The sequence below is a fragment of the Cinclus cinclus genome, chromosome 9 (genome assembly GCF_963662255.1).
Source record: "Cinclus cinclus chromosome 9, bCinCin1.1, whole genome shotgun sequence".
Lineage (NCBI taxonomy): Eukaryota > Metazoa > Chordata > Aves > Passeriformes > Cinclidae > Cinclus > Cinclus cinclus.
Genome location: NC_085054.1, coordinates 9,152,780 through 9,165,585, shown reverse-complemented (window position 1 = coordinate 9,165,585; position 12,806 = coordinate 9,152,780). Strand labels below are relative to the sequence as shown.

Here is a 12,806-nt window from a genome sequence, read left to right as displayed (position 1 = left end):
AAAGAATCCTTTCATTTCCAGTTAGACAACTTATTTTTATGGAGAGGTTTTGTAGATAACGGACTTTGCCTTTTAAACACAGTAAAGATTATCTGTTTCAATATCAGAAAAAAAAAAAGTAGTTTGAGCAGATTTAATATTCAGGTTTGCTTTAACCTGAAGTCAGGTCAGAAGATCTGCAAAGAATATAGAAATAAAAAAAATATTCCTTAGTACAATACCATTAATTTTATGGAGTGTTTTTGAATATTTCACTCATGTTAAGTAGCACAGTCAATACATCCCATAATCAAAGGAGCAAAGTGCTTGTCAGTCTTCTCTGGCTACAGACAATAACCTGAAAAAAAAATCACTTGTCTTCATCAGCTTTACCTCTTAGCATTTAAATATTTTATGGATAATGCAGTATTGTAAGGGCTCAGCAGCAATACATTTCACATAAAATATTCACCTAGGAAGCACTGATGAAGATGTAGAAGCACTTGGTTAGGAATACATGCTTTTTCCTCTATTTCTCCATGATTAAAAACTTGTTTAAACTACACTGTCACTTGTATCAATGGGTTACTAAAATAGTAATTTTACTGCTTTTTATTCACCAAGCTGACAGCAAGTCCAGTGCAGCTGAACCACGCAGAGAGTGCTGAGCATGCTGTGCAGTTTGCTCAGGCAAAGTAGGTCCAGTCTCACGTTCTTGCAATGGACCTACGTTACAAATGTTGCAGAATACGAACTACACGTTTATGGCAGTTATTCATACAAGATTTCTGGATGTCCAAAGCTCCTGGAAAAGTGTCCAAAGCAGTAAAAAAAAACAGTAGATAACATTTAAGTCATAGAAGGCTTCACAGAAGGCTTCATGTTTGAATACATGATATGGCAGAAAAAGACACTGATTAACTTAGCACACAAGAATTTCTACAAAATAGTTTCTAAAGTCTTCTTCTAAGGCAGTTCTTCTGTGACACCATTAATAGTTTCATCACTGGAGAGTTGGAAGCTAAGTATTTTAAGAGACAAGTAGCAGACTGAGGCTCAAGAGGACTGTAAAATGCCGAAGTGCTTGAGTACGGTTCAAAATCATGTCAGTAAATAAATCCTGAACAGAAGTTAACCCAGCTAGAGCAGCTTGCTTACACAGACATAGTTCTAAAATCAACGAGCACACAATTTCCCCCAGATAACTGAAAATTTGAGTAGATGAGAGCATTTTTTGTGAACGTTTTATCTCATACAAGGCCAGTGTTAGTTCTAATTACTGGTCTAACAGACTCAAGTTGATTCTGTCTCTTGCTTCGGATGCACAGTGCAGAAAAAAACCTCAGTAAATCCATGTTGCTTCTGGCAAGACTTACTGGTTTGAGATAGCTTTGGCATCAATGCAATCACATCCACATAGCATTTCATCTGAGCTAGAACATCTTGACTTGCATTTGCTCTCACAACAAACACAGTTTACCTGCAGACTGCATACATTACAGTCTATAAAAGACCCAACTTGTCTGACAGTGATTCTCACACCAATTGGCTAAACTTACTCCACTTCAGTATATTTCCAGTAATTTGCTAAAACCTTTAACGCTTACGTTTCTATACTGTCCTGTTTTTACACGAAACTAAACTCTGTGCCTTTCTGTTTATGTGGTAAGAAACTCAAAGGGTGAAGATCTCATTTATAACACAGCCATAAGACTGACTTGGAAATTGACTGCAGGGTTACCATATTCTGAAGATGTCACAGGTCATCACTGACATTTTTCACACTTGTATTAATATGTATGATATGCGTATGAAGTAAAAGTAAGTAGCCCATGTTACAAACAAACAAACAAAGACAAAAAAGCAGCAGTAAATGTGGGAACTGTAGCACAAAAAATATGCACCATGTTATGTTAATTACATGATGTTAAACATAGTAATAATCTCAATATATTAATTTTGTAAAAAAATACAAGAAAGCAATAGAAAATTTAAAATTCTCTCAAGAATTTCCTTTACAAGACTTAACAGCCTTACCAAAAACTCAGCAAGGAAGATACAGAAAAAAACAGAGATTTTCTGGTTTACAATTTCTCTTGTGTTTTCTTTTAGACTTTAATGATATAAAAATAATAATCCTCAGTCTAACAGAGGAATTTGTATACAATCTGAAATGGCTTATTGTTCAATTATGGAACCAGCTATTTCAAGCGTGTTCATGAGAGCTACCAAGTTCAAACACCCATTTTGTAAGATTATTAAATAAACCGTCTTTAACATGGTCAAAGTGATTGCAGCAGTTTGTCCAATTCCTTATGACTGTATTTACTGACTTCACCTTTATTTAAATTCTAAAAGATTATCTTTTCAAGATGTTGTGCTTCCAAACTGCTCGGTATCTGACTCTTCAGCTAACGATGTAATTTAACAGGCATCATAAGTCCAACAATTTGTTTCCATAAAAAGACCTTCACTTTTTTTTTTCCCAACAAGTTACAGCCATTTTCATAATAATGAAATAGTACAAACAGCAAGTGGTTACAAATCCAAACATAGTTTGTATTTTCTTTATTGAGTGCTTTATTCTTTTGGATAGAAATAACATTTAATTCTCGTTCCATTTTATTAAAATTCTTACCATTGATTTATCCAATTTTCATAAACATGAAGCTTTAAAAAATAAAGCCTAGTCCTCCTCAAACTGCAATGTTAGTAACAGTTATTTAGCAATATCACAAAGCAGTATTGTTAGACTCAAGACTTTGGTTTAATTACTAACTTATGTGATCAGGTAACAAAGCCAAAGGCCAGATTTTCTTCCTAATTTTGCAAATATATGATCTAGTTGTAAGTTACACTCATAACATCAAAGCAAGATTTGATCCTCAGGAAAAGGAACACTATGACAGGAAGTCAAATTATTAGACATCCTTAATTTCCATATTGAGCTCTTACTACATTGTATGAAATGAGAAGTATTCAAAGATATGTGAAGATCCAGAACATATCTTAAAACTCCCTTATGGTTGAAGGAGTTTGAAGTCCAGGATATAGAATTTTAGTCAGGATGACACTGAACATCACTGTATTTGCTACTTCAGGAAAATTAAAAACCTTGATTCAAGAAGACAGAGAAAAACTTATTTTGTCTCTGTGTACTTCTTAAGCTTGAATTGAAAGAAAAAGAAGTTCTACTCATGCAGAGTCTTAGGAAAACAGTACAGTACTGCACAAACTGCATATCTAAGCACCTGTGGTCATGAACCATTATTATGACAGATACTATTATAATCACTTTCTTAAAACTGTTTTTCTTTAGGTATTCTTACCAAATGTTACTTCTCCATTGCCATTCCTGTCAAATAACTGAAAAGCAACAATGAATATTGCATCTGGAGTACACAAAACAGATTCAAATGCCAAAAATTCTTGGAAGGAAATTAACCTAGAAAGGAAAACAGAAAAGTTACAAAGATTTTTTTAAATTGTTCATAATATCAGTGATAATTTTCATTTGATACTCTAGAAAACAGTGCGATGCAAATATTGAATAAAATTCTAACTTAAAATAATTAACAGTCTGGAGACTGAAAGATATGCTACATTTAAGCAGTTAACATTTATGCAACTCAAAGTTTCTTCCTCTATGAAGGGACTGAATTCTCATTGAACACCTACAAATTACTTTTTAATTACAATGCAATCAGCACCTGAAAATTAAGATATAAAAATTCTAACAACATGAAATTTACAGGTCTGTCATTGTATTATTATAGATGTATTTCTATTGAGAAATTATACTGTAATGCAAGTACAGGAATACACTATAAAACACACATTTTCTTATAATACACAATGTTCATAAAAAACAAACAGGTTCAGAAAAAGTTACACTTCACTGAGCATATGGAGAGGATACTACACTCCAAAAATAACGTGAGCCATGTACTCAGGGCCAAACAGAAAACACCTAGACTCAAGGACAGGCATGACAAGGCAGGGAAGGATCTGAGTGTAAGAGCAGATGACAAGATTCTGAGCTGTGTCAGTCACTGTGCACAACTCAAGATGCACAGGTAAATCTAAGTCCTTGTGGTCACCACATACAAACTCAGACTTGAATGTATGCACAGATATCTTATTAGGATAATAATAAGTAACTTTTATAGAGGAACTCTGCTTATTCTGACTAACACAAAAATCTCCTTCAGCTGTATGTATGAACAGCTGCGGGAAGACAAACCTGAAGCTAAGCATAGATAAAGGATAACATTGGCACAAGAAAATAATGGGATAAATCGTGGGATATATATTTTAGCATTAAATGGTCAATGGGAATAAGAATTTCAATTACGTCTTTTATATTAAACAAAAAATTTACTATATATCAGTAAATGCTGTTAAAGCAGAGAATATCACTCTTTCCTAGAAATTTTCCTAGAAAATGCACATAATTGATCTCAACTTATTATTCATCATGAGATCATTAGCTCATAGTGATTACTTCAAACATTACTGCTTACTGTTAAAGAGCCATTATAAAGTCCGTTCCTCACAGGAAAAAAAAAAAAAAGAAGAAAAATCACACTATTCACACTATTCATTACTATATCTAGTCTTTCTCTGTCTAAGTACACATGAAGTAGAATTGAGATACTTCAAAAAGGTTAAATACATTAGCATTCTTTTATACATGCACTGCACAAGAAAGACATGAAGAAACCTAGTGACTTTGAAAATAATTAAGATAATGAAAATACAAAAGTGTTATATTTACCACATTTTAGCCAGAAAAATCAGAGATATGAGAATGGGTCTTCACATGCAAAGTCAATTTCATCCAAAGGATGATCTTGATAAATAAAGTGTTAGTATCAAATAAACAAATTTCCTTTATAATAATTGTAAATACTATAATTTCAAAATATATCTCACATACATGCATAAAGCTGACACACAAATTAACTCCTAACCAGGAAGCTTTACAAATGACAAAACCAAGTGCTGATCTCTGTAGAATGTATTCATAGAAGCCTGAACCTGAAAGAAGACATCTTCAGCAGTCTCACTGTAAGAGTGCCTACAGCAAAAGGAGATGGACAAATTCAATTTCCTTTCCACATATTCAACTTGCAATGCCTAAGAGCAGGCACAGCCTCTGTGATCCTCCATTAGCCACTAGGGCAGAGATACCAGGAGCTGGATTAAACAGAATGATGGAGCTTCCCACCCAATCACTACTCAAGTATCATGCAGTGAACCCACTGCATTACAGAGTTCACAACACCAAATCACTCACCTTTCCTTTTATCTGTAACATTTAAAAATAATTTCTTTTCCTGACTTCTTCTGTACTACTACCATGCAAAAGCATACAAAGTAACCCATGTGTTTGCAATTCTTCTCAGTCTTTCCTTTTTTCCTACTATAAGTCTTTTCTAATTTTTCCCCACAGAGCATAGTTTTTTAGACTATTTTAGATTATGTACAGCTCTGTTGTGACTCTCCATTAGGTGAAATATCAATTCTTTCTTGGGGACTTAACTTAAGAACACATTTCCAGATTTAAGAATGATATGCTGATAAAAAGAGTACCCAGAAACAAGTGGTTAAATGAAGAAGTTTGAATTACTACTGTGAAAATCTGAAGGCTTGAAGGGGGAAAAATATTTTAGCTGGTTTTGGCACATATATATGTAAGTATATTCTTTAGAGAGGGCATTTATCCTGATTTCCAAACCAGTGCTGGCAGACTGAAGACACAGGAGTGCTTTCAGCATCAGTGAAATCCTATTGTACTAAATAATTAACAGGCAAGTTTAAACCAAATTCTAATTTAGAGGTGATCACATATATTTCCAAGAACATGCACTTACAACAATGAGGAATAAACATTTTGGAAGTGAAGAGTCATCTGTTTTAAGAACTACCTTAATGAGTTCCAATAAAGCAAACCAGTCTTGTACAGCAGTAATGGGAGAAGGCAATAGTGCTCTGGAACAGTTAAGTAAGGTTCAAGTTACCATTAGGAAAAAAGTAAAACCACTTTTTTTTAAACACATGCCTACAGAGAGCCAGTTCCAAAATGTGCTTTTTCTGTAAAGTGCCAAACTTACACCTAAAAGAAATAAAAAAATGTTAACAATGGAAGCAACCATCAACATTCTGAGTATTTAATTCAAGGGCAAGCAAGGCCAAGAGAATATGATAGCAGATACAGGAATGAAATTTTGTAACAGAACCCAAAGCTTCTGAAGGACTTACTGCATGACACTGGGCTGCCATTTAATGTAAAAGTACATGTATATAATAGGCCTAGTGATACTTCTTTGGATTTCATATAGTAAGTCCTTGGAAAGATGCAATGGATCCTGGAATTCAGTTAACGACTACAATAGTTATTCATGCTATTACAGTCTGGATTTTGATATATTACAGCTCACTACAAATGAAAGAATGTGAACGTAAAAAATCCTGATGTTGATAATGGGGCTACAACAAATTCTTCAGATGAAATATAGATCAAATATAAATACAGATTAAAACATTTAGAAAAAAATTTCAGACAAGTATTCAAACAGATAAACATTTTACACTTTGAACTATATGGCACACTATATAGTGTAAAACAAAAGTTCCACTCCTCCCATAATGAAGGTGGTAAAGCACACTTACCCACACTTGATTATCTCACTTTAAACATTATCCAGATTTTTTTTAAAAAAGCAATAAACAAATCCAACAAAAATCTTATTCACAGGGGAAAAAAGCAATGCCTAGAAGTTCTGTTATAAGATTAAAACCCTTTTATAAGACATTTTCTAAAGAAATGTACACCATAAGAGATAACCAACAGCTTTCAGAAAAACAATATGCTAAGCATGTTGGTTTAATTTATCAATGACATTATTCTGAACAGATACATACAAAATTACATTGTCAATCCATAATTAAGCAACAAACTGCAGCCATGTATTGGAAACAGACAGGTTACAAAGGTTTATCAAATATATGTATAATCAAATATATTATCAAAGTGCTGCAGCCTTATGAAAAATCATATAGAATTACATCAAATAGGAAATCCTAAATTTGTCTTTTAGAGTAAGAAGTATACAGCACACACAATTCCATTTCCATAGCACAGATACTATGCAAGCTGCTCAGAATACTAAGCAAATTAATAAAACATGCTATAGCAGAATGCAGGAAAACAAAACCAAAATTTAAGTAACCTAGGAAGCTAAGGAGCTTTCAATTTAAAATAAGTTATATTTACAAACGTATTGTACACTATTTTAACAGAATTATCTTCTCAACAAAACAACCACTCACTTCTGCATTCTTGACCTCTTCTCTGATCCATCTTAACCTTCTCACTTTACTTTAAACATGTTCAGGCCTCCTACTACAATCCAAGGCCAAAACTAGAAGCCTACATACAGCAAAAGAAAAGGATCCTTGGAAGACAAATGAGCTGGAGGGCACTACCTCAGCAGAGCAGACATTTTGTAAATTGGTTTCAGGGAACTGTCTAAAAGCAAGCAGGAGCATCTGTAAGCAGAGTTGGAAAAGCTTTATGTGGTGTGACTTGACCTTCTTTAGGTAAACAACTTCTTCCTTCATAAAGTCTCTAGTGTCTCTCTTTTCTAATAGTCAGCACTTTTAACAAGACCTCAGTGGTTGGATTTGAATTGCACACTACAGAAATAAGAAAGCTCTTCCATATTTTTGTGTTTAATTACAGGTAATGAAGACTCTACACAGTACCTGATGATGGACAGAGACATACAGGAAAGAACTTTCCCAAGGCAACCACACTATCCTTAAATTACCCACTGTTCAATTTCCTCAGCTTCTGTACAATTTAACAAAATACCATCAAATATCTTAGCTTAAAAAAAATCCATGTTAAACACCATAATTTTTTCTCAGTTTTCACAAATGTATCGTCTATTTTACTTGTGAAAAAAAACTTCTCATTTACATAAGTCTATAAAATCAATAATGTATTTTAGAAGATGAAGTTATCAAACTCATGCATTCACACATTAAACAATGCACTACAAGTTTCAAATGGAAAGCAAAATTCTCACCCATCCTTAGTCTGATCTGCCACTCCAGCCAAGAGCTGCACAGTTTTAGGATTGTGATGTGGATCTGTATGAAGTCCCAGGTATTTCTGCACAAAATCCTCTGGGGTCATGTAATGCTCACCATCTTTCTCAACGCTTGCATACTAGAGTAAAAATAAAAAACCAAAGCCACACAAACAAAAATTAAACCCTTTAGATGCTAATTATTGGTGATGACCAAATTAGTATCTTTACTGAATATAACTTAAAATGGTGCACAACTGCCAGCACATAACTGCTCTGAAACTAAGGGGCTGGAATAAAATAACAGTATTACTGTACTAGTTTTACACTACCAACAGTCAGATTTCCCTGTACAATAGATGTGTCCACATAATGACCAGTATCTTCTAATCAAAAGACAACTATGTATTTCAGAAACTGCCAGGTAATTACAAAAAATTATAAAAATTACAACCAAGCTACAGCATTCCATTTGCAGCTACACTGCAAACCTAGCACATGAATTTTCTTACAATTTCTAGTGACAGATATCTTCTGAATAATTGTTCCTGAGCTTTACTATAATTATTTTGGAAAACATAAATTATTTCTTTTCTGGTTTTGTGAGAAATAAATGTTCACACTAATTTTTATCCTGAAACTAATGTTTTGAAGAAAAAATTCACACACACAGTGATTGCTTCAGCATCTCGTGTATCTCTTCCACAATAACAGCCCCTCACAACACCTCATCACCTCTTCCTCTTCCACCCTACAGCTGTGATGGCAGCTGTTTGCAAGACTGCACTGTAAACCAGATTACTGAATTTATGGAGAATAAAAATAGAGTACTTCCATGAATACAGAAACACAAAGCAGTGGACGGGAATCCCTTAATTCAGCACTGCTGCCAATGTCACAGCACAAAGAAACTGTGGCTTCCTTGAATCACCTCTGAAAGGTTCTCTTCTCAGCCATACACACAAGTGACTGAAAAATGCCTTGCAAAGCACAGTTCTGCTGCAAGACATGAAAACCAAAGAAAATGTTATGTATGAAGGCCCATCAAACATGCATAGTATGGAGCACAGCTTCAAGAATCACTGAAATCATGTCAGCTGTATGACAGTAGAGTGCATATCGAAGACAGTCAAAATATAAATACCACTGGTGTTTCTCCAGATGCCAATTTTTCTGGGTTTATAATATATAATAATTTATAATAATACCTTCCACAATAAAAACTGTTTGGGGTAAGTTTTCTTAACAAAATTTTGAGACAAAAATAATTAACTGACAGATACACAGAGCTCCATATGAGAAGGTCATGGCATTTTGGAAGAGTTTGGCAGCAAGTCACCAAATTAAGACCCGACAAAGTAGCTAGGCATGCAAATACATTAGCCCTGTGTTTTCACCATACAACTTAAGTCAATATTCTTTCAGCCCAAAATAGGCAATTTTACATTATGACCCAATTTTAACATAAAACATAACACATCAATTAAATCTGTGTTTTTCTCAGTCTTGAACACTTGTTATTTTATAACACAACATTCTTAGTACGTATTTATAGATTGCCTCAGGTAACCAGTTGATGAGTTTCCATTAGAGTTGTTTTAAAACATCTTCACAAAAGACAAGCAGAGAAACCCCCTACTCTAGTTTAAGATGGCACTAGGTATCACCAGGATTTCAGAAACAATGCCTTGGAAATGTCTTTTTGTTTCCTTCTCCACCTTACTTGAACAGGTTACACTTGCATTCAACAGGCAGGGAATAATTCAACAATATTTTCCAAAGGCTGACTGTGTCCTGTCTAAGAAAAATAATGAAGGTTCATTAAGAAATCCAGTAACTGTTTTTCCACCCAACTCTTTTATCTTTGTGTGGTAATTTGTTACAAAATTTGTTCTTTTATGGTTGTTACTGAAGTCTGTGGTGAGCAAACACCTAGGAGGTAACTTATTTGATAATTACAGACACAGAAATGAAACTTCAATGCGTGCATTTCACAGTTACAGGATTAAGAGAAATAGCACAGATTTTTAATGCAAATCGAACTTTATCTTTTTAACAGTTTAAAACGGTTAGAAGAAGCAGGTAGCACACTTCAGAAATTCTGAAGAGAAAGGTATAAATTAAATACCCTTTAAGATACAACATAAACTGCATGGCAAGAGGGCATGTATAACACTAGAAGACAAGCATGAAGAGAAGGAAATTTAAGTAGACGCTCTATGATTAAGGTGGATGGTGACGAGGCCTAGAGCTCACATCTTCTCTTCTAACCATTTCCAAGGGAAGCCAAATTTAGGAAGGAATGCACGACCTTTAGCTGAAGTTCACAAGAGGCCAGCAGCACTTGCAGCAAAGAGTATAACATATCTGACCCCTAAACTCTTGCAATATTTCATAACAAGACTTTCTACAACTTAGTCTTGAAAATAATGATTCTCTTTTGTTTCAAAGCCTGCAACTAAGTTCGATTTCTAAGCATCAAACAAAAACACAATTTCAAACTCAACAGAATACAGAAGAAATACAAGCTCTTTTTCTATGTTTTTGTTTTTTACTGCAAAATCTCAGGTACTCAAAGGGAGAAAAGGAGAGTTTTTGTATTTTTCATTCCTCAGAGCACCTAACGATCCACAACTTCAATTGCACATAAAATCCATTTTTAAAAAAGACTGTCCGCTTTTTAGGTCAATAAAACATGTACTATCAGAAAGAAAATGGCAACATCCAGTGGTAAAATGTTCTTCCTCCCCACTGTTCTATGTATGACCACTATCAAGAACTTCAATTGCTCATTTCCAGAAGCAAGAACTTCTACTTACTGGATGTCAAGATTCATAAAGAGTTCACATTAACAACTGAATAGTGTTTTGACACCTCATTTCACTTTTTTTCATTCAAATGTGCAAAAGTTGGAAAAAAATGTTGCAGAATCACATTTTTATACTGTATTAATAAATACTTTTAAAATTATATTTTCATGTTGCTAATTTTATTACCATACTCTACTGTAATCTTTATCTACAAAAGCTGAATGCCATGTCAATCAAAAATAAACCTGTGTAGGAGTATTTTATACTAGAAAATAAATGTTGAGCTTCCACATTTTGATGCCAGCATTCTGTTTTCACTCCAGCAATGTTGCAGTGTAATCCAGTATGCAAAAGAACAGGCCACCAAAATCATGGTTGGGATATAACTCCTCTCCGTCAGGCAAAAAGGTCTCTCTCACTACCCATCATATATGGAAATTGTTAGGTGGCATAGTAGAACCAGAAGATAGGTATAAATACTTCAATAGTAGGTTTTATTATTCACAATATTAGCTCTAATTTTATACTCTTGTTTTTTTTAATAAAGCTTCTTGAATATACTGTCTAAAATTCAACATTAGGGGAAAAAAGATATCTTGGTCACTTTGAAATATCAATGTCCCTATTATGGACCTAGAACACATTTCTTGCTCTTCTTATTCCATATGCCTGATTCAAACCTTATCATAAAAGTTTTAGGATTGACTGGATTTTCCTTTCTGATCATGCTTTACTGAAACTAAGGGAGTAGAGAAAGCTTCATACTGTTATTTATACATGTTAATTCTAAGGCCTTGCAAGGGACAATATTATGAAATATATAAATCTTGAGAAATCAATTTTGAGTTCTAAAAACACCACCAGTGGTTCAACCATTTGTAAGAACACATATAAATCCCAAGGACAAAACATACAACCATGGAAGAAAAATTTTTTTGAATTCTGCAAAGGTGTATTTAAAAAAATAACCCAGTACGTTGTTGCAATTACTTGCTCCATAGAAAATTAGAAAATAGTTCAGGAACTTAATTTAATATTATAATCTGGAAATGGTGACCACAGTTTGTGCCAGCAGCAGTTTCTCCTCAATGCCTGACAGCCCCTTGAATACACTGAGCCTGCAAAGAGAACTTGTAAGCGCCCCACCAGCACCACACGAGTTTGATGCCAAGGCAAACTGATAGAAGGGCTAAACACACAAGTCTGACACTCAAACAACGTTAGCTCTTTTACCTGCAAAAAAATACTTCGCAGTTCAGCAGGATCCGCTCTTTTGGTTGAATGCGCCTGTAAACACAAGCAAATTAATGTTCCGCTTAGCCGGGCTACCGTGAGAGCGCAGGTAAAACCCGGCCGAAGGCGGCAACGCGGGGTCCCTCGCCAGACCGACAGGCCCAACCTCAGCCATGACCGGCCCGGGCAGCCGCGGGACGGCACAGGGCTCCGCGCCGGTGACAGCTGTCAGCACCGGGCTGCCTGCGGGCGGCGCGGCCCCCCGGCCCCACAGGACGGCCGCCACCGCCACCGCCGCCTCCAGGGGACCCCGGCCCGCGCCCCCCGCGGCACTTGGGCGGGCGGGGGCAGCGCGAGGGGCGCCGCCGCTCCCCCGGGGCCGCCCCGCCATCACCGCCCCCGTCGGCGCCGTTCCCCGGCCCCCGCGGAAATCCCGCAGCGGCGGCGGCCGCCTCCCCCCGCCGCCCGCCTCTCCCCGGCCCTGCGAGGGATCCGCCCGGCTCCTCCTGCCACCGGCGGCGAAGCGGGAGAGTCACCTTGACCGCCATGCTGCGCCCGCCTAGGAGGAGGAGGAGCCGCCCGCCCGCCGCGCCGCCGCAGCAGCCACCGCCTCAGCGCAGCGCTGTGGAGAGAGAGCCCGGCCCAGCCCGGCCCTGCCCTGCCCAACCCGGCCCGGCCCAGCTCG

The 12,806-nt window shown here is 36.3% G+C and overlaps 1 protein-coding gene across 1 annotated transcript in view; it reads right to left on the bottom strand.

The window, feature by feature from the left end:
• Positions 1-12,296, bottom strand: part of SLC25A12 (solute carrier family 25 member 12) — a 44,407-nt gene extending 32,111 nt beyond the window's left edge. The window contains exons 1-4 of the mRNA XM_062498576.1: positions 12,275-12,296; positions 12,122-12,213; positions 8,076-8,218; positions 3,309-3,424 (exon numbers count right to left, since the gene is read on the bottom strand). Of these exons, the coding sequence (XP_062354560.1) occupies positions 3,309-3,424; positions 8,076-8,218; positions 12,122-12,213; positions 12,275-12,296 (373 nt within the window). The remainder of the gene's footprint in view (positions 1-3,308; positions 3,425-8,075; positions 8,219-12,121; positions 12,214-12,274) is intronic.
• Positions 12,297-12,806: the final 510 nt, after the last annotated feature.